The sequence below is a fragment of the Cricetulus griseus genome, chromosome 3, assembly GCF_003668045.3.
Source record: "Cricetulus griseus strain 17A/GY chromosome 3, alternate assembly CriGri-PICRH-1.0, whole genome shotgun sequence".
Classification (NCBI taxonomy): Eukaryota; Metazoa; Chordata; class Mammalia; order Rodentia; family Cricetidae; genus Cricetulus; species Cricetulus griseus.
Window position 1 is genome coordinate 88,370,371 of NC_048596.1, and position 20,512 is coordinate 88,390,882.

A 20,512-nucleotide genomic window follows, 5' to 3' on the forward strand; every position below is an offset into this window, starting at 1 on the left:
AACATGTATGTCTTTATGGGTCACGGGGTCTCTGTTACAGATACAGTGGAACCAGCCATAGACAACAGTATGAATGCATGTACGGGACTGTGTTGTGAAATCACAGCTTGCTAAGGGACATTGAAACCTGAAGTCCTATCATCTCAATGTATCATGACGCATGTCCCTTTTGATTTCTTTTCTCCCTTTGGCCCTTTGAAAACAGAAAACCATTCCCATCTCAGAGGCGATACCAAAGCCACATGGTCATCCACAGTCCTCAGGCTTGGATGCCAAGAGAAGCCACAGTCCCCCAAACCTACTATCAGGGCTATTTTTAAGATGTAATGTTGAATGAGAAGATGAGAAACGTGGGCAATATTAAAATGTGCTAAGAAAAGGAGAAGAAAAAGTATGGACACATTAATTAGAACTGCAGCCATGTGAAATGAGTATAAGTGGCACTGACAGAAAATGTCAATAGACCAGTGCAGCCTGGGCAGTCAGAGGGTACTAATGGCATTCTTTCACTTCTTTTATAGACAGGGTCTATAGACAGGTCCTATAGTTGAGGCTGGCCTCAAAATTACTATGTAGCTGGTACTAGCCTTGAACATCTAGTTTTTCTGCCTCTACCTTCCAAGTGCTGGGATTATATGCATGTGCTACCATGCCTGGTGAGTATAGAGACTTTACTTTAACACCATCATTGTACTGTTTTTTTTCAAGGAACAATGTACACTTTTGGTAAGGTTATAAAGAAAGCCAATTTCTCTTTGTTTCTCCTCTACCCTTATGAGCACCTGCTGTTCATTCACTGGCTATCTGGCTACATAGAATATAAGCCTCGGTTTGCTGATCTGCCTCAGGCTGTACACCCAGTATTTGAGATGCAACATATATTCAAAAGATTATCTGTTAAGCTGTTGAATCAATATCTCCTGTCCTCTAGGTCCATGGTTAGGTGACAATTGCTGCCAGAGCATGGCAGGGGTGGGGGTGAGGTGTGTGTGGGTCCTTGTCCTGTCTCATAGGGAGATGCCCCTAATGTGCTGCACAAAGCACCTGGGTGTCTTTAGGTTTTCCCCTCAGATTATAGGCTCCCTCCTCAGAATGTCCCCAGAATCTCATGGCCTCCCTCCTCAGAATGTCCCCAGAATCTCATGGGCTCCCTCCTCAGAATGTCCCCAGAATCTCATGGGCTCCCTCCTCAGAATGTCCCCAGAATCTCATGGGCTCCCTCCTCAGAATGTCCCCAGAATCTCATGGGCTCCCTCCTCAGAATGTCCCCAGCATGGCATGCATGCTGACCTTAGGCACAGGCTTCCCGACTACCCAGTATCACAGTGCTTTATGTGGATACCATCTTTGGATAGAGAGAAACTTCAGGAGGGATGGGGCTAACATTGACTTTTTACTCCACAATGTTGAGCACCAGTACACAATAGACACTCAGTAAATGCCCACTAACCATCAGCAAAGTGGATCATCTATTTCCAAACACAACATCCAGAATATTCGCTCAAGATTCCCTCTTATCCTTGAAGGATCTCTGGACATTTACTGTACTGAGAGAAAGCTTTGCTCCCAAACTCCAGTCCCAGCAACCACTAGTAGCCAGAGGGCCCTGTGAACAGTTTGAAAATCTTGGAAAGGGACAAATGGCTTAGTCAGAAAAACGTATTCTGGGCAAATACTGAAGAATGAAATTTGCTTCCCAGGATCCATGAGTTGGGGAAGGCCAGCATGGTATTATAACCCCAGTCCTGTGCAGAAACAGATTTCTGGGCTCACTGGCAATTCAACCTAGATTACTTGTCAAATATTAGGCCAGTGAGGCCTTTTCTCAAAAAAACCAAAACAAACAAACAAACAAACAAACAAACCAGAAAAATGGACAGCATCTGAAGAATGAGGCTAGAGGTTGTCATATGACTACCACATACATATGCATGAGCATATACACAAGGCTCTCTCTCTCTCTCTCTCTCTCTCACACACACACACACACACACACACACACACACACACACACACACACACACACAAACTGTGAATAGGGTCTGATTGAGAGAGGTGAGGTCTCACCTGTTTCTTCCTTAAGGTCCTGAAAGAACTTCTGGTTGAAGATGAAAGCCACACCACTGATCTCCTCTACTTTGGCCTCAGCCGTGCTATTCCTATTTATGAAGTTGGCAGTGATGGCGATGGCCAGCTTTCCTCGGAACTCCTTCCTCCTGAACCCTGCAAAAGGGAAAGGATAGATAGGTCAGTCCTCTAGATCGGGTGGGAACTCAAACAATATTGCTAAGAACTCTCTTCTTGGTGCCACACAGATGGGGTCAGGGGCTCTGGAGCAGGCAGAGGCACCAGGCTTGTTCCCACAAGAGGCATTTTGAAATCAGTGGGACTCTGGTCTCTATACCATTGAACCATATGTGCCACCTACATATCCACAGACCAATGGCCAAAATGATCTGTGCAGCAGGCTACAACAGAGCTCAGCCCTCTGTAGATGTTTTGAGTATGACGCTGAACAGTCTTAAGGTGCTTTGGCAATGAGGCCTTACATGATTAGCTGAGTCAAATGATTTTGCTAGCATTTTAAATGGAAAAGAAAACCTTATGAACAAATAAGATGAGACTAAACTTACATAGGACAGGGATGGTAAAACATTTTCTTTATATCTTCATTGTAATGAGTCTTTATTGCATTGCTATCTCCCTGCCACATACGCATTGTGAAGTCCTAACCCTGGGTGTCTCTGTATGTGACCTTTTTTGAGATGGGGTCATTATAGATGTGCTTAGTTAAGATGAGCTTTACTGGAGTCGAATGGGTCCTGTGCTATAACATGCCTGATGTCTTTATCTACAAGGAAAGTTGGACACATATACACACTGAGGGAGAAGCTCGGTAAAGATGAAGGCAGAGGGATGGTGCTTCTGAAAGCAACACCAAGGCCTAGCAAAGGAAACCAGTACACTGGTTCCCATTGTCTGGTGCCTAGGATGTGCGCTGGCTGGTTTATGTCTTGACATAAACCTAGACATTCTTGGGAAGAGGGACTCTCAAGTGATGAATAGCCTGAGGGTACATCTGTGGTGGCATTTTCTTAATTAGTGATTGATGTGGGAGGGTTCAACCTATAGCAGGCTGAGCATAGTTCCTAGGCTCTCAAGTATTCTGACCCATATTTTTCCCAAACCACCAGAACAATCCCACAATCATACATGTATTCACACTGGCAGCCTTGTCAGGTGTTGCTGTGAGAAGATGGGTATAGGAGTGAAGGCAGGGTACGTACAGGCACGGTAGAGTGTGGGGTGTGTAGCAGTCAGGTGAGGACTGAGCTGGAGGATCACACATTCACAATTTTCTGAGATCAGACTTATTTCAGTATGTGCATCCTATCTTCAGAGAATGAGTTTTCCCAGCCATGCATCTCCAGCTTGTGACCCTTGACAGGGGGCAAACTCAGAAATCACACTGTCCCTACTTCAAGAGATGCTACTGACACCATGATGCTTTTGAGCTGTGTGCTCTGAAAACCCTTTCAGTATTAATGTGTACATGAAGCCTGCCTGCTGAAATGAGAGAAACACTGAATCCTAGCAGTTTGCCAACACACTCGTTGGTCTCAACCTTGACGCTACTTTCTGGAGTCCTTTTTCACTCTAGATGTCTCAGTAACAGAGTCCTGGCTCCAGAGCAGTCTCAGGAGGTCTTTGTGTCTCAGCCTTCCTCAGGCTCCTCTGCTCACTTAGCCTGTAAGCCCTGCTAGTCTACTACAGCTCACACTGGATGTGACCCTCAACAGCAGTGAGTGTGCTTAAGAGTTATGAAGAAAGAGGGCCTCTCTATTGATTGGTAAAGTGCTTAAACATGAATGGATGCCTTTAAAATCTTGAGATGTTTGCCTTAGATGGAGTGAGAGGAGAATGCACCTTGGCTAACACAGCGACAGGTGCTCAGTGAGTCTGTGTTGACTTTTCCCACAGTACCCCCATTTCAGAAACATTTTCATAGATAAGCCCTTCCCCAGCTCTTGCCCCCATGCTCTGAGAGGGTTCTGCTATCCATATCTCTTTGAGGGATGCTTAGGTCCAGCAAGAGGGAAAGTGGAATGGCTGTCCTCACACACTCAGCTTCAGGACGGACAGAACAACCTGCTCTCTACTCTTAGCCAAAGCATCTACCATCTTGACCAACTTTCTCCAGTTCTCTCATTATCTCTCAGCTCTAGCCCCAAGAGTCCTCACCTTCCAGTGTGTTCCTATTGCCGTCAGCACCAATGATGACGTCAAACTCAAAGTCAGACAGGGCGTGGTCTGCAGGGAGGAATTCTGCCCGCCAGCCGACTTCTACCAGGGCAGAGAGACTGTTAGATGAGTGGACAGAGGTAGGCTGAGAAAGTGACGCCACCCCTCCCTGTTGGTCATGAGAAATGGATAATGACTCTGTGGAGCCTCCCCAAGAAAGGCCCAGGCATCAGGTATATCCAATCTTTTGACACTGTGACACAATGCTATCGTCTACCAAGTTCATGGCTGAGAACTGTGCAACTGAGGCTTTTTTAATGGCAAAACCCCTCTCATAATATTTTAATAAGTTTACTATTTCATATTTGGCCACATTCATAGCTATTTTGAGTAGTGTGTGGCTCCCATGCAGCAGGTTGTGCACACCTGGCAGTCTGTATTCAGGCTCTCTCTGATAACCTCAGGTTTTGTGTCAGTGCAACCCAGAACAAAGCAAACAGGCACTGCCAAATCCACACCTGGTCTGACTGAACTTTGCTAACTGACACTAACTTTCAGCAATCCCCAAACTGGTCTGCCCTGCCCCTGTCTATATCTCATCAGATTCACCCCTATTTGTCCCATATTCAATGGCTCCTTGTTGTCAAGCAGATCCCAGGGGATGTGGGAGATGTTAGGGAGCTACTTTGCATTTCTGCTTCTTGCTCCAAAGGTTTGCTGCTTTAGAGTCACACTCTCAGGCAAAGCCTGGCTGGGTCCTTGGAATTAGGACCGACTACCGAGCAGAGATGTCCCAATAGGAGCACAGTCTCTGAATGTCCCAAATGATAGTGTCTTGTTCAAAAAGCAAGGAAATTCTCCCTGAGTTATCAAATACCCTGGACTGAGGCCAGGAAAAGTTGGGGGTGTAACCCCCATGGGAAACAGCAAAGTCTCTGATACATGCTGCTTCAAAAACTCAGCATTTCCAAGGCAGGAGGCAATTCTAACAGCAAGATATGAAACCTTGACATACAAACTCCATGACTATGGTTTGTGAAAAAGATCAGAATTTGATTTCCCTTTCTTCTAGTTTTTTTTTCCATTTTAGGTTCTGAGTATGTAGCTCAGGCTGGCCTTAAACCCATAACCATCTTGCCTCAGTGCTGGGATTACAGGTAGATACCACCACGTTCAGCTAAGATATCAGAATTTAAATATTTATAATAAGAAAGAAGAATTCTATCAAGAACATGTATAGATGGAGGCATTTTATAAGTTAAAACTCAATAAAATTAAAAATACTGCTGGGCATGATGGCACACCTGTAATACCGGTAATCCCAGATTCAGAAAGAAGTTCAAGGGTCATCCTTGGCAACATAGCAAGTTTGAGGCCAGTTTGGGCTACATAAGACTATCTTGGAAATGATATATATGTTGTGGTGGTTTGAATGAAAATGGACCCCATAGGCCTATAAGGAGTAGCACTATTGGGAGGTGTGGCCTTGTTGGAGGAAGTGTGTCACTGCAGTTGGCTTTGAGGTTTCAGAAGCTCAAGCCAGGCCCAGTGACTCTCTCTTCTGGCTGTCTGCTGATCCAGGTTTAGCACTCTCAGCTACCTCTCCAGCACCATGTCTACCTGCATGTTGCCATGCTTCCCACCATGACAATAATAGACTAAACTTCTTAATGTAAGCCAGCCCCCAATGAAATGTTTTCCTTTCTAAGAGCTGCTCTGGACATGGTGTCTCCTCACCTCAACAAATCCCCAACTAAGACACATGTATTTCAAGAAATATCTAGAACCTTTGTTTTACAGCTGTTCTAGAAGTCTGTTTCTTTACTGTACTTTAAAATATTATGAGGGTACAGCAGGCACATCTACCTATCTCTGTGTGAACTGACACACGTCTTGAAGCTTGTGTGAACTTTATTAAGCTACCAGATCTGTCCTCTTCCTGCCACTGGCTGGATGTCAATTGTCAAAGTTGCATCTTCCTAGGGACCGAGTAACCAAATTATAGGCTTCATGGCATAATAGTAATTCCACCATCACCCCCGCCCTTGTTGGGAGCTGAAGAATAAGCCCAAAGCCACAGAAATGGTCAAAAAAGGTAAAGTATTTGTCAGTGGAAGTATGCCAAACAGCTCCCAGCAAAAATAACTTGCAGATAGCCTCTGAAAGCTACCAGCACAGCTTCCCACTTGGAATATCTGCCTTCAGGGCAGAGAGGGAGAATTATACTGTACTTTGATTTTCTTGGTCTTCAGGAGGCTCTAGAACCCTCACAAATTCCACATTGACATGGATTTCCACTCCCAGCATCAGGGCCACCTTGAACAGAATGAGCTGCAGTTGACGGATACCTATCAGGAAGGAAGGGAAAGGAGAAGAGATGGTCAGGAGCAATGCTTGGGCACCACCTGTATGTCAGTGCTATGGAGATGTGGCTCAGTGATCCCAGAGCACAGCACCACATCAGCTGAGTTTATACCAGGCACTCCAGGCCTTTTCATCCATCCCACACAGTGGCCTTTTGGGACCCTTCTTATTTTCATTTAATAGAGGAGATAGTAAGACTTAATAAAGCCAAGTGACTGCTCAGGGCCACACAGGAGCATAAAGCAGACTAGACCCAGCTCAGTCTGACCCAATAGCCCTGCTCTAGCTGTATTAGGCTGTTCTAACTAGGAAGATCTGTCTTTCCTACATCGTTGCCAAGCTGGGCTCTGGCTCTGATGAGATAAAGATAGAGAGATGAGGAGACAGTGAGAGTCAAGAGCCACAAAGAAAGTCAGAGATCAAATGTCTCATTGGATGAGGCCTATGCCTGAAGCTCCTCCCTCTCCAATGGTAAGGGGTAAGGTACATTAAGGAATTCTTCCCGCCACTGGGCTCGATGGTCTCCACTTTTTACCATTTCAAATGCAACCTTGTTGTTCCCCACTGCTCAGCACAAATGGGCATCCCTCCATCTATTTCTGCACAGTGAGAAGTTGCAAACTTGCTGCTGTGGGCGTCTCTGTATTGAGTGGGCATAGGTCATTTAATATTCAGTGAGCACCTGCAATGTGCCAGGTGCCATCTTAAGTCACAGGAAGATGGGTGCATGCTCTCTACTGGGGAAAGCAGATGAACAGAACAATGGGGTTTGGGTTAGGGCTACAAGAGAGGGGCAATTGGGAGCATCACATTCCCTGGACAGACTGAGGACAATGAGGGCCACATGTGACCAGGGCACCCGGGAGCCAGGAAGCTGCTGGGTAAAAATCTCTTTAGTATGGTGACTGACAAGAGGAAGTAGACAACCATGGGGGGCGGAGTATGAGTGGATAGACAGTCCTCATTTCCTCTTCTAGAACAAATCCTTTTCATTCAAACAATAATGGGGTCCCCATAGAAGGCAGGGTCCAGGGTGAGGAGCAGGAAGACTGGTGATGAGGGGAGGGAGGAGGAAGAGAGATATCCAAGAGGGACCAGAGTTGGAAGGTGGGCTAGCTCTGCCTCTGTCCTGGGGGTGCTAAGAAGGGAAGATGAGTATGTGAAGGGCTGGTCAGTCGCCTCTCTCTGTCAGGCATAGTACACAGATCACTGCTAAGAAGCTAGGGTTGGAAGAACAGTGCTGGGGAATGGAGAGTTCTATCTAACACAGTACATAAAGAGAAGTGCTGAGCAATGGTGAACCTGAGGGTGCAGCTGCAGCTGGAGACTACCCATGTTCTGAACAGAAGCCAGACAGCCTCCAGGGCTCAGGCCACAACCTGCTAAACAGATAGTCCTTCCAGGGGAAGCTTGGCCACACCTCACGGTGTCAAGGTTCCTGGCTTACAGTACACAGTAGGTGCTCTGTAAGTCCCCCAGCTCCATTCTCACAGGACTGCCTTGGTGATGCCATATCCTCCCAGCGCTGTGCTCAAAGCCTTCACTCCACATTCTAACTAACAGGCTTTCTTCTCTGGGTGGGTCAGAGCATCCCGCCAGCTCATGCTGTGGCTTTCTGGGCAAATACCAATTTCTTTCCATTGGGCTCTTGGAATTTTCTCATCCCAAAGTGGGAATAAACTCTGGGACTTCTGCTGGTAAATTTTTCTGTGTCTGAATAAATTACCCTTAGCAGCTGATAATTCTCTCCAGCCCTACCCACACACCACTCACTTTCCCCATCAACTCTGGTCTCATATGGACAAGGCTCTTTGGGCTCCCCTTTCACCCATTCCCATGGAAAAGTATAAGGTTGTTAGGTTTGAGGACCACACATGGCACTCTGCTTACTCTATGCCACCAGACACAAAACACTTCAGTATTCACTACACAGCAGATGTGTTAGCATGTTACAAACTTGACCCCAAGTGACCTTAGCAATTCACAGAGACAACATTAATCCTGTTTTATAGGAGATAGAACTGAGGAAGGTAAGGCATTTTACCTAAGTAAGGAAGAAATAAAAGAGACAAGCTTGGTATTTAATTCACCTGACACCATGTGACCTGCCTGACTTCCATTGTTCCACTGTCACATAGATGATGGCTAGAGACCTCTTCCTTGCAAAGCTCAGAAGAGGAGGGGTGCTGTCTTTCCAAAGCTGCTATGCACAGGTCTTGCCTCAAGATTCCACAAGTGACCAATGGCAGAGCAAGAGCCATGCTCTGCACAGGCACTCAGAGATTGCCCAGCATCTGGTCTATATCCTCAACTTCCCTTCCCAGCCTCCACAGAAGTCTTACCATGCTGCTTCTCTCCTGTCAAAGTTCTAAGGAGCACTGGTAAGCAATCTGTCAGAGATTACACATCCAGTTACATCATTCCTATGATCTGCCATCTGCTGGTTCTCCAGGACTAGCAGCATAATGCCCAAAGGCCTCTGCACAGGAGGTCCTGACCATCTGGCCCTGTTAGGGTTTTGTGAGCTCCTGGGGATGTGACTCACTCTATTAGAGCACATTTTATTACTGAAAGGCTCTTAGTGCGCTCACGGAGCATGTAGACTTTGCTGCTTACCTCTGGGCTTTGTATTTCATCCATACACTCAACAGATGTTTATTGCTCATCTATTATGTGTCAAGCACTTAGGCCCCGGTGACAGGTATTTTGGCAAGCAGTGTGTGCCAGAATCTGTGATCAATGGGACATAGCACAGAGCCCAGGAGAAGCCACAAGGCAGATTGCCATGGTCAGAATGTGAAGTGTCCTCACCGGTGCATGTGTTTTCACATTTGAGCCCCATCCAGTGCTACTGTGTTAGGAGACTGTAGGAACTTTAGAAGATGTGGCCTAGCTGGAAGAAGTGGGGCACTGGGTGGAAGGGGAGCTTGAAGTTTATAGCCCAGACATTCTTCTGGGCCTCTCTTCATATCTGGATGGGCCCAGATATGAGCTTGCAGCCATGAGGCTGCTTGCCTTTGTGACTTCCTTGCCACAATAGGCTGTGTCCCTTCACACCATGAGCCCAAAGAAACCTCTCCTGAAGTTGACTCCTAGGAAGCATTTGATCACAGGCAAAGCAAAGTAACTAAAGCACAGTCCTTCAGGTAACATCTGTTAGTTGGGTGACTGGGTCCTCAAAGGAACTCCTAGATGTGGCAAGATGGACCCCTTCTACAGTGAGACCCGGACCTTCATGAAGTACCCCACCCGAGCCCCACTCACTGATGTGGTCGATGGAGCCAGCACAGAATTTCCCATAGAACTTCTTGGCTCCTAGGCCCCTCAGGTCGTGGATGGTAAAGGGCCAGAGGTGCAGCACATTGTTCCGGGAGAAGGTGTCCCTCTTCTCCACGACAACCACTTTGGCTCCCAGGTAGGCAAGTTCAATGGCAGTCCGCAAGCCACATGGTCCTCCTCCTACGATGAGACACTGTGGAGAGAAAGGAGATACTTAGCAACCTTGAGTGTACAGGGAGTGCTGTCGGTGTGGTACTACCTCACCAGCCACAGCATACTGGGCATCTGCTAGGGAGGGCCTGTCATTCATCCACCCAGTTTTCATTCCCTGACCAAGCCCTGGGAGTACACACACAAAGGGATTTTTGGAGAAGGCACTGTAAGATACGTAGGAGGTTCTAAGTGAGGCTGGACCGGATATGATCCCAGCCCTGCTACACCACCTCTTAGTTTTCTTTCCTGTGAACTGGGTCTGTGAAGTGCTGCTTTTCTTCAGAGGGCTGTTGTCAATAGGATCACCTTTGGGAAGTATACAGGGCTGAGGGTGCTGTGGTTCAGCTGTTGGGTGCTAGCCTAGTATGTGCAAGACCCTGGGCTACGTATCCCAGCACCACTAAATAAGTACACAGTAAAAGAAGAGAGCGCTTCTGAGTTGTGAAAGCATGTGGAACATCATTATTGTGACCAAAAGCTAGTCAGTAGTTCCTTAGGACCAAGAGCCAAACAACAAGAGAAAATATTGACAAACTGGACCTCATAAGATTAAAAACCTCAGTGCTGAGGCTGGAGAGATGGATCAGTGACTAAGAGCATTCTCTGTTCTTCTAGAAGCCCTGCGTTCCATTTTCAGCACCCGTGTTGTGTGGCTCACAACCACCTGCAATTCCAACTCAGAGGATGGAATTACAACACTCTCTTCTGGACCATCATGCTCCTGCACACAGATGTACCCCACACTCAAATAAAAGTAAATCTTAAAATTGATGTTTCAAAAGATATTATTGCCAAAGAAGTGAAAAGAAGATGGTCATGGTGACATACGCCTGTGAGCCCAGGCCGGCTTGTCCCACCCCGCCCCCTTCCCCAACCTGGCAAAGGAAAGGAAAAAAGGGAAAAGACAGCTCCACCGATGGAAGAAAATATTTGCAAACCACATAATTGGTAAGTTCTGATATCGTACTTGTATCTTAACATGCATACAAATAATATGCATGCTTAAAATGAAAATAAATTAAAATACCCAAGTAAACCCCAGAGAAAGAATTTAGACAGCATTTCCCCCGTAAATATATACAAAGAGTCAGAAAGTAGATAAAATATCCCAAAATTATCAGCTATTCGAGAAATTCGAAAAACAAGCCAGTTGAATGGTCACTCCCTTATTACTGGTAAAGGCTCTAATTTTATAGGGCGCACATAAATCAAGAGCTGGAAATATTCAATTTGCATATCTTGCTGGTGAAAATGATTCCAACAGTCTGGTATAGCAATTCCTTTATCAGTTAAACACAGGAGTACTGGATTAGCCAGCCATTCCACTCCTAGGTGCACACACACTCAAGAGAATACAAAGCATCTCCATGCCATACATGTTTTGTATTATCTACAGTGGTTGCCCATTAAGCAACAGCTTCGGCCGCAAGGGCCGCAGCCTGGGGGGATTCTGTCCTCCCAGGACCCAATCTTTCAAAGCTACTGAGGGAAGTCTAAATCTAAAGAACTCACAATTCAAGGTTTGTGAGGTGAATTCTGCTTGCTCAGAGAGGCTGAATAGCAAACAGCTAACCTTCTCCCTTTGCTGGCATCTTCCAAAAAAAAAAAAAAAAAAAGAAAAAAGAAAAAGAAAAAAACCCAAACAAACAAAAAACAAAAACAAACAAAAAAACACCCCAGCATCCTTCTCTCCGCCCCCACTTAAAAAGCCTTGCTACATATGGTTCCTCCTTACCACTTCCTGCCAGCTACTTGCTGACTCAGCCTCTTGCTCACAGGTTAATTTTATTTAATCGAACACATCTTTGAATTATTAACAAAAGCAGTAGGAAAAATGCAACACACTTTAAAATAATACTCTCCCCAACATCCATGAACATTAAGGGAAGGATTATTCACATCAGCCCCAAACTGTAACAAATTGTGGGCCCATGAATTGATGGATAAGCAAGATAGGATATATGTGTAATAACACGGGTGCATATATGTGCTTCCATGTAGGGGTGCAGGTACACATGTGTGGAGGCCCAAGGTCTTCCTCAATTGCTCCCAACCTATTCAAGTGACCCTAGGGCTTGCCGATTCAGGATAGTCTAGTTAGCCATCTTGCTTTTGCTCTGGGGATCCCTGAATCTGCCTTCTAAATACTGGAATTGCAGATAGGCCGCGTTGATTTGGGTTTGGGGATGTGAACTCCAGAACAGGCAATCTGTATAGACAGAAAGATTGGTGTGATGAGGTTAAAGGGAAGGGAGGGTTAGGGTTGCTACTGGATATATGGTTTCCTTTTGGAGTGCTCTGGAATTAGGCAGTGATGATAGTTACATCATTTAGTAGGATGAGTCTTATAGTATGTTGATTATATTACATACAATAAAATAGTGAGACCCTATTTAAAAGAAAAATGGACTGATGATGACTCAGCAGTTGGCTGCTCTTCCAGAGGACCCAAGTTCAATTTCTAGCACCTACGAGGTGGCTCCCAACCACTTATCACCCTAGTTCCAGGGGATCCAATACTCTCTTACAGTCCCTATGGGCACTGTACACATGTGATACACATACATACACACAGATACCCAAACATACGTGTAAAATAAGTATTGAAAAATAAAAACTTCAGGCCCAGTGGTACATGTTTATAATCTCAGGACCCAGATAGAAAAATTGCAAATTCTAGGTAACATTCAACAAACAAGACTTGCATGAGAAGAAGAAGGTAATTAGAAAAAAAGGGTGACCCATGCTGGTATGAATGTTGAATATTTTTTCTTTTCTACAAATTTTTAAAATTTTATTACACATATGGGTGTTTTGCCTACAGATATGTCTGTGTCTCAGGTACATCCCTAGTGACAGGAGAGGGCACTGGAGCCCCTGAAACTGGAGTTATAAGTGGCTGCAAAGCACCACGTGGATGCTGGGAATTAAACCTGGATCCTCCAAAAGAGCAGCCAGTGCTCCTAACCACTGAGCCATCTCCCCAGTCCTGAATGTTGGAGTCTTATTATTGAAAACTAGTGCCTATATCTAGAGACTCTCAGGCCAATAGTGTAAATTTGTACTTTGAAATAAAGAACCAGAATATTGTGTGGTTCATCCTATTTCATGCTCAGAAAGGGAAAAGCTAATTCAGCCTGGTAGAATGCAAGGGACTTCAGAGGAGGGGCTCCCAGTATTATCTCACCACTGTAGCCCATGTCTGTGAAGCACTCACTCACATTCATGTGTTGGACTTCTCAAACTCTAGAAAAGAACTTTCATTCTGACTGTCTCCCAAATGGGGATAGAAGGGGGCAAAGCCACAAAGGTAAATAACTGGTCCATGGTATCAGATTGAAAGAGGCAGAGCCAGAATCTAAACCCAGATGGTCTTGCTCCCAAGCCTCCCACACAGTCCTGTTTCTGGTTTGACGGAAATTAAAAAAAAAAAAAAAAATCCAAACATCTCAGCTAAGGGAAACTAATCAGAGAGAAAAATGGGTGGAAGGGGAGATAGAAGAGAATAGTCTGCACCTAGATGCTGAAGGTCTTAAATGTATTGATCTTGTTGACACTGGAGCCTTGGGTGAAGAAGACACAGACAGGACTTTGTATAAGGCCCATGTAACAAGTCACTGAATGTGGAAGAAGACCTTGTCCTTCTCCAGAGAGGACACAGTCTGTTAGGACAGAAGAGGGGGACACATGATGATATGTAGTCACATGACATCTAATTTTCTGCAATGCTGCATAAGACCTGAGAGCATGGCAGTAGCCCAGCAGTGGCAGCAGAGGCAGGTAAGAGTGTGTGCGGGGTGGGTCGGGCAGAGTATGGGGGTGTGGGGTGTATGTGAATAGCTGAAGCTGTTCAGCAAGTCATCAGAGGGACCCTCACCCACTTCTCACTCACGGATGGATGTTTCAGAGACATCTGGAAATTTCCCTCTACTTGGAATTAAATGTTATCTTAAAAACACATCCCTCTTCCTGAGCAAATGCTCCATTCTCTGGCTGTCACTCCCCTAGGCCGCCAGGGTCCCGGAGGGAAAGTGTGATCAAGCGTATCAGAGGCTCCCACACTACAATCAGTGTAGTTTACTAGCTGGAACCTTCCAGAGAGTTTGTAGACACCCAATTAGAGGAAATGAAGTCACTGCTGAGATTTGACTCACCCCCAGAGACTATGGGGAGTGCGTGGGGGTGGGGCCCTGACTTCCTCTCTGGACAGAGGTGCTTGGAGAAAACCAGCTTCCTCAGCCCAGAACTGCACTTATCTCACTCTCCATGCAGCTTCTTGTTCCACATAGCCAGACAATGACGGTCATTGCAGAACCTGCTCCAAACCCCAGGCTTGGGAGGTTTGCTTTGGGCAAAGTCTGAACCCATTACATGTCTTCAGAGTTACTGCATTTTTCCTGTTGGTGAGCTCTGTGACTACACGGCCAGCACTGGGCCAGTTGGAGGATATAGGGTGAAGAAGGGCAGGAGGAAGAGAAAGGGCTTCTGCAGTTTTCATTCACCATGCCTAGCCCATCTCTACTACCTAGACAAGGCAGGAAACATCTTCTCCAGGCAGGGACTGTTGTACCTAGAGTGTGCAAACATTAGCCAGGACTCTTGTCCAGTCTTCTTGGCAGCACCTGGATTCCTGCCAGCGAATGCTTGCCTTTTCTATCATCCTAGGCCCTGTTACATAATTTGGGCATGGAATCTCAGAGATGCCAATCATACCAAACATTTAATCAAAGCAAATGCCAATGGGCTTAGTTATATCAAGTGAGAAAATCTCAGCTGGGACAAGGGCCTGTTGGCTGGGGTGGTGGAGGCAGGACAGTTAGAATGTGTTAGTTATGATCAGAATGGGGACTTGGTATCCTGACAAGGGGCCAAACACTATGTAGCCATGTGTCTGGGTAGAGGAATGGCATGGACTTCCTGGGATACCCATGGTCAGTGGACGCTCTGGATATCAGGTGTGGCCCAACAGACTGAACGCAAAAGCAAAGGACCCTTCTCTTTCCACAGACCCAGACAGCAATCGCCACTTAGAGCTGACTTTCAATAAATAGAACTTTTGGTTAAAACTAACCCACAGTCAGTGATTGCTGTACAAGCATGAGAACCTATGTTTCAGTCTCAGAACCCATGAGAGAGAGAGGGAAAGAAGAAGGGGGGAGAATTAAAGGGAGATGCAGAGAGGGAGAGAGGGAGAAGGGGAGAAGGGGAGTAGAGAGGGATAGGGGAGAGAGGGAAAGGGGAAGAGGGAGAGAGGGAGAGAGGGAGAGAAGGAAGGACTGGGAGAGGGGAAGAGGAAGTGAGGGAAGGAGAGGCAGAGGAGAAGAGGGAGACAGAGAGGGGGAGGGAGAGCTGTGCTTGGTGGCACCCAAGGTGGTGTGAGGAGGTAGAAAGGTAGAGACAGGTGGATCTCTGGGGTTCACTGACTAGTCAGCCTGGTTAAAATGCTGCGTTTCAGGCAATGAGAGACCCTATTTCAGAAGACAATGTAAATATCTCCTGAAGAGTGAGTGACTCTCAAAGGTGTCCTCCGGCCATACACACATACACACACACAAACACAGAGAGAGAGGAGGGGGAGGGAGGGGGGAGAGGGAGAGAAGGAGAGATAGAGAGAGAGTCCAAAGGCCTCCCTCAAGTTCCTAGATTAGATTGCGCATTCTTCCTATACTCCTATTAGCTCAGTTCTTACTCTTGGCCCAGAACAAGCTCGTATGTTATCATTGGCTGGGCCTCAAGCACTGCCCCATCCTGTGTTATCTGTATGCCTGGAGCTCATCTACTGCCTGGTATGCACAGGAGGTTCAACACATCGCTGATGGATGAATGAACTTCCCACCCACTCCCCGCCAACACAGTCCTGGCTTTCTGACCATGAGAGGGATGTTGGGTGCATGCCAGCCAGGGTTAATGTTTGTAGATTCCCACCCAGACAGAAGGAGCCGGGGTCTGCCAAGGCTACCTACATCATGGATGTCAGTATTATCTTTGCACTTGGGTGAAGTGAATTATTGCTCATTGGGGAGCGGGCAGATCCACCACCAGCAGGAAGTCCACTGTAAAGATAAGCTTGGCAGAGTTCAGACCTGTACATTCTCAACAAGAGACAAACACACTGCATGGAAAAAAACAGACTGTTTATCAAGAAGCAGGAGTGGGGCAATAGCTAGTGTACCCAGCCAGGACATGAATGCTAGACAGGGTTGTGGGGGCTCACATAGAACTCTTGCTGCACTTCAGAGGGCTCTGAAAGCACGACTCTTCTAAATTTTTGTTTATTTATATTTTTTTTGTATATGAGTGTTTTTCCTGCAAGTGCCTGTGAAGGCCAGAAGGTGTTGGATCTTTTGGAACTAGAGTTATAGACAACTGTGGCCTGCCATGTGGGTACTGGGAACTGAACTGAGATCCTCTGTGAGAGCAGCCAGTGTTCTCACCTGCTGAGCCATCTCTCCAACTCTCTCTCTCTCTCTCTCTCTCTCTCTCTCTCTCTCTCTCTCTCTTATGTGTTTGGGTGGTATGCATGGGTGTGTACGTGTGTTCACCTGTGTAGGTGGAGGCACATATGTGTGCATATGTCTATGTACCTGAAGTTGATACCTGAAGTCAATCACTTTCCATCTCATTCAAGTGAGCACAGAACTCACAGATACAGGCTAGTCTAGCTAGCCAGCTTGCTCCTGGTCTAGAACCCCCCGCCCCCACCTCTGCACCTAGTTTATTAGTAGGATAGATAGGCTGCTGCTCCCAGACAGCACTTAGGTGGTTCTGGAGATCTGAACTCCAGTTCTCTCTAGAACTTCATGCCCTGAGCCATCTCCTCAGCCCAGTCACTCATTTCTTGATGGCACAGTGCAGCTCCCAACTAAATCTCCTCCTAGCCCTGGAGTAAATGCAGACTCTGGGACCCAGCACAGAATGTGCAAGGATCACTGAGTGGACCAGGGCTCAGCAGTCTGCAGTCTTTGTTTCTGTCGCAGCTTCTGCTCTCCTTTCTCCTTGGGTGCAACGTGGGCCAAGGCTTTGGTGAGATACTGTGCAGCGCTGGAAATGGTCAGCAGACAGGGGTCTGTTATCCATTGCCTACTGACCTGCCCTGGCCCTCAACTGAAATGAAGTTTAAAACACCTCACATGCACTCTGCCAGCACCCTCTATGTGCAGGCTAACACCCTAACCACTTCTTGTATCTCATCTTTGTAACTGCCCTTTGAGAGTGTTAGCATCACACCTACCTTAGAAGTGGCAAAGAAAAGTTAAGCTCAGATTGAAGAGATGGCTAAGCAAGTAAGAGCACTTGCTGTGCACACATGAGGATATGAGTTCAAATCCTTAGCAGCCATGTAAAAAAAGCAAAAGACTGGGTGTAGCTATGCACACACCTGTAACCCCAGCACTGTTGGCAGCAGAGACAGGAGGGTCACTGGAACCTGCTGACTGCAAGCCTAGCTCCTGGCTCAGTGAGAGACCCAAAGGGGCAAGGCAGAAAGTACTTGAGTAAGACTGTCTGGCCTCTGAAAGCACATGGGGATACACATCTGCACACACATATTCGAGGGCATGTGCACACACATACACACAGTGCGTCTTGTGTGGGCAATGTGTCCAGGGACTAAAGATGGGGGTCTAAGAACAGTATCATTTGTAAATATTCTGCCCCTCAGTTTAGAAGTCATGAACCTTTTTGAGGGGTTAAAAAACAACAACCAAAAAGAAAAAAAAAAAAAAGAGACAAAGAAGGCAAGAAATTCCTCCCAAGACTGTGTAATAGGTAAATGGTCAACTTTGGATTTAACCCCAGGCCTATGGTCTCAATGGTTTGCCTGAGAGTAAAAAGTCTGACTAACAGGAACTTGGTGGTGAGAATGGACAGAGGTCATTTCCCTCTCTCTCTGCTCTGAGGCCACATGAATGCAGTTCAACCTGGGTTCACAGGGAATTTCTGCCAGAAGGATAGGGCTGTGCCCAGCCGAGCCTCATGTGCTTTCCCAGGGTGGACATTCCCAGGCCAGATGTAGCTTGAGCCTGTGCAGTCATTTTAGTCAGATAGCAAAAGAATTCTATGGTAAGTTGGGGGCCTGGTAGGTCTCCCTGGTAACAATAACCCTCCAGGCATTCTGGTTCTCTTGGGCAGTACTCTGGTGCCAGAGACATGCCACTGTACTTCCTAGGGTGGCTTCACAGCCTCTGGCTGTTAGGGTAAGTGACTTATCTGAACCCAGGCAGGAAGCCCATGGCTGTTACCGGATGACTGCAAGCAAAACCAGCCTGTTCATGATAGTAGGATGAAATGTGTTTGAAGCCAAGGCAAAGGAGGTGGCTCATGGTAGGGTCTGGAGGACTTTAGAGCATCATTTTGCACATCAATCAGGAAAGAGCCTCATGGGAGATGTGCTCACCAAGATCCCAACCATGAAGGAGTCCTTGAAAGGACTGGCCAGGGAAGGCTCTTCACAAACACTTCACACTCCATTTTTGGCAGGGTACCAAATCTCATTTTGTTGGTGAAACCCTGCCCCATCCGACCCTCTGACTGCTTCTGCACACCTCTCCCCCACCCTTGTTTTCATGTAGCCCAGTCTGGCATTGAATTTGATATATAGAAAAGGATGAATTTGAACTTCAGATTCTCCTGCCTCCACCTCTACCAAGTGCTGGGACCAGAGACATGTGCTATGACATCCAGATTATGCAGTGCTAAGGACTGGACTCAGGACTTCATACCTGCTAGACAATCTATCACCAGAATGGCATCCTCAGCCCTAATTCTCTCCTGTATTGCTTTCACACCCAGCTATTCCGACTAACACACTCCACTCAGTAACCACAGAGATCCACAAGAACATTAGCTTTCTCCCATCACCATGCTTCCCCTCAAGAAATACCTCCTCTAAGAGAAACATTCCATTCGACTCTTTCCCTCCCCTCTAGCTGGAGTATTCCAGTATGATCCTCCTCTCACAACAGTGTAAGTGCGGAGCACAGGTTCTGGGCCAGGGAAGTTTCACTTGCAAACATTCTTCCCTTCACCTCATGAGTATGCTCAAGCTAGCATTGCTCAAGGTCTGGAAGTTGCAAGCTTCCCCACTCCTATGGCTGTCTTTTCAGGGGGGCATAGGGCAGGAGGGTATTTGGGCCTCAGGGTATCTCCCCACCTAAAGTAGAAGGTCCCTAAAGCCAGAGCACAAGTGTTACATTAGCCCAGCTCCTGCTAGCAGAGAGAGTCAACTGGTGTTCGTATGTGTCCCTTCCAAGAAGAGCAATGGTAACAGTATCATTAAGACTAGAATATGATCTGAAGCTGCTTGCGCTGCCCACACTGCCTGCACTGCCTGCTGATGACGCATGTCCATCGTCATGGTCACTTGGAAGAGTGAATGACTGGATCTGGTTGTAGAACAAGGGTGAAAATGTGACCTCTGGTCTTAGAGATCAGGTTCAAAGTTACCACACTACCATTGTTTCTTCCAAGTCAAAGACAGTATTTACCAGGAGAGAGATCATCAATACTGCCCTGGGTCACCTGAGAAGTGTAGGGACTTGTGAGATGGCTCTGAGGGTTGTAGACTTGTGCCCTTTGCCCCAGGAAACTGATAGCCCATTTGGGAGCAGAGAAGAAAAGCAGACACAGTGAATGCTAGGTCATTGAGTACAAGCCACCACTGCTAAGGGAAGTTGGAGGAGGACCATGCAGGGAATAGAACACGCTGGGAGAACAGAGCTAGGGGAACTAGAGGGGCAGAAGAAATGGTAAGGATGAGGAAGAGGGAAATGACTACAGAGCAGTAGGAAGTCTGAGTAGAGCTAGAGTTGGGGGTTCAGAGAGCTGGCAGAGAAGGCAAAACCAAGTAGGCATGGGAGAATTAGCCAGACCTGGAGGTCTTGGAGCAGGTGGGGTCTCCATTCCTCCTTTTACCTGTAGAGGATTTGGGATAAAACAGAATGAAAACCCTGCTTTAGAAGAACTGGTTCTAGAACAAGACAGATGAGAGAAGCCCGAGAGGGAGAATGCTATCCCTGCACTGTTTAAATGGAGTCTTTTACCCCACCCCACAGGTGCTCAAATGCTTAGGCTGCCCTGTTCAACTTCCTGGTTCTACATAAGCTGAGGGGGTCCTCAGGCTAGCTCTTGGTAGGCTTCACCACCCATTCACATGTTGGTGACTTGCAAAATCATCACCTATATCTCCTCTAGATTTCAGAAGGAATAGTGGCCCACCTACCTGTTGATTATTTCCTGCCATCTTAATGAGCATCTCACAGATTCACAGCCTGCCCTGGGCCTGTTCCTCCCCACACCATTGCTGTCTTGGGAAATGCTTATGGAGTCTTCCAGCTGTTTAGATGAAAGTGCTAGACACTACCTCTATTCTACTCATTTCTAACCCCCCTACTCCCACCCCAACCCCCTGTAACTG

At 46.7% G+C, this 20,512-nt stretch overlaps 1 protein-coding gene across 7 annotated transcripts in view; it reads right to left on the reverse strand.

Annotated features, from left to right (window-relative positions):
• Mical2 (microtubule associated monooxygenase, calponin and LIM domain containing 2) overlaps nt 1-20,512 on the reverse strand; it is a 132,370-nt gene that overhangs the window by 44,648 nt on the left and 67,210 nt on the right. For all 7 annotated transcript variants that reach the window (XM_035442284.1, XM_027410100.2, XM_035442281.1 and 4 more), the window contains 4 exons: nt 9,871-10,078; nt 6,474-6,590; nt 4,243-4,344; nt 2,068-2,223 (listed from right to left, as the gene is read on the reverse strand). In XM_035442284.1, coding sequence (XP_035298175.1) covers nt 2,068-2,223; nt 4,243-4,344; nt 6,474-6,590; nt 9,871-10,078 — 583 coding nt within the window. The remainder of the gene's footprint in view (nt 1-2,067; nt 2,224-4,242; nt 4,345-6,473; nt 6,591-9,870; nt 10,079-20,512) is intronic.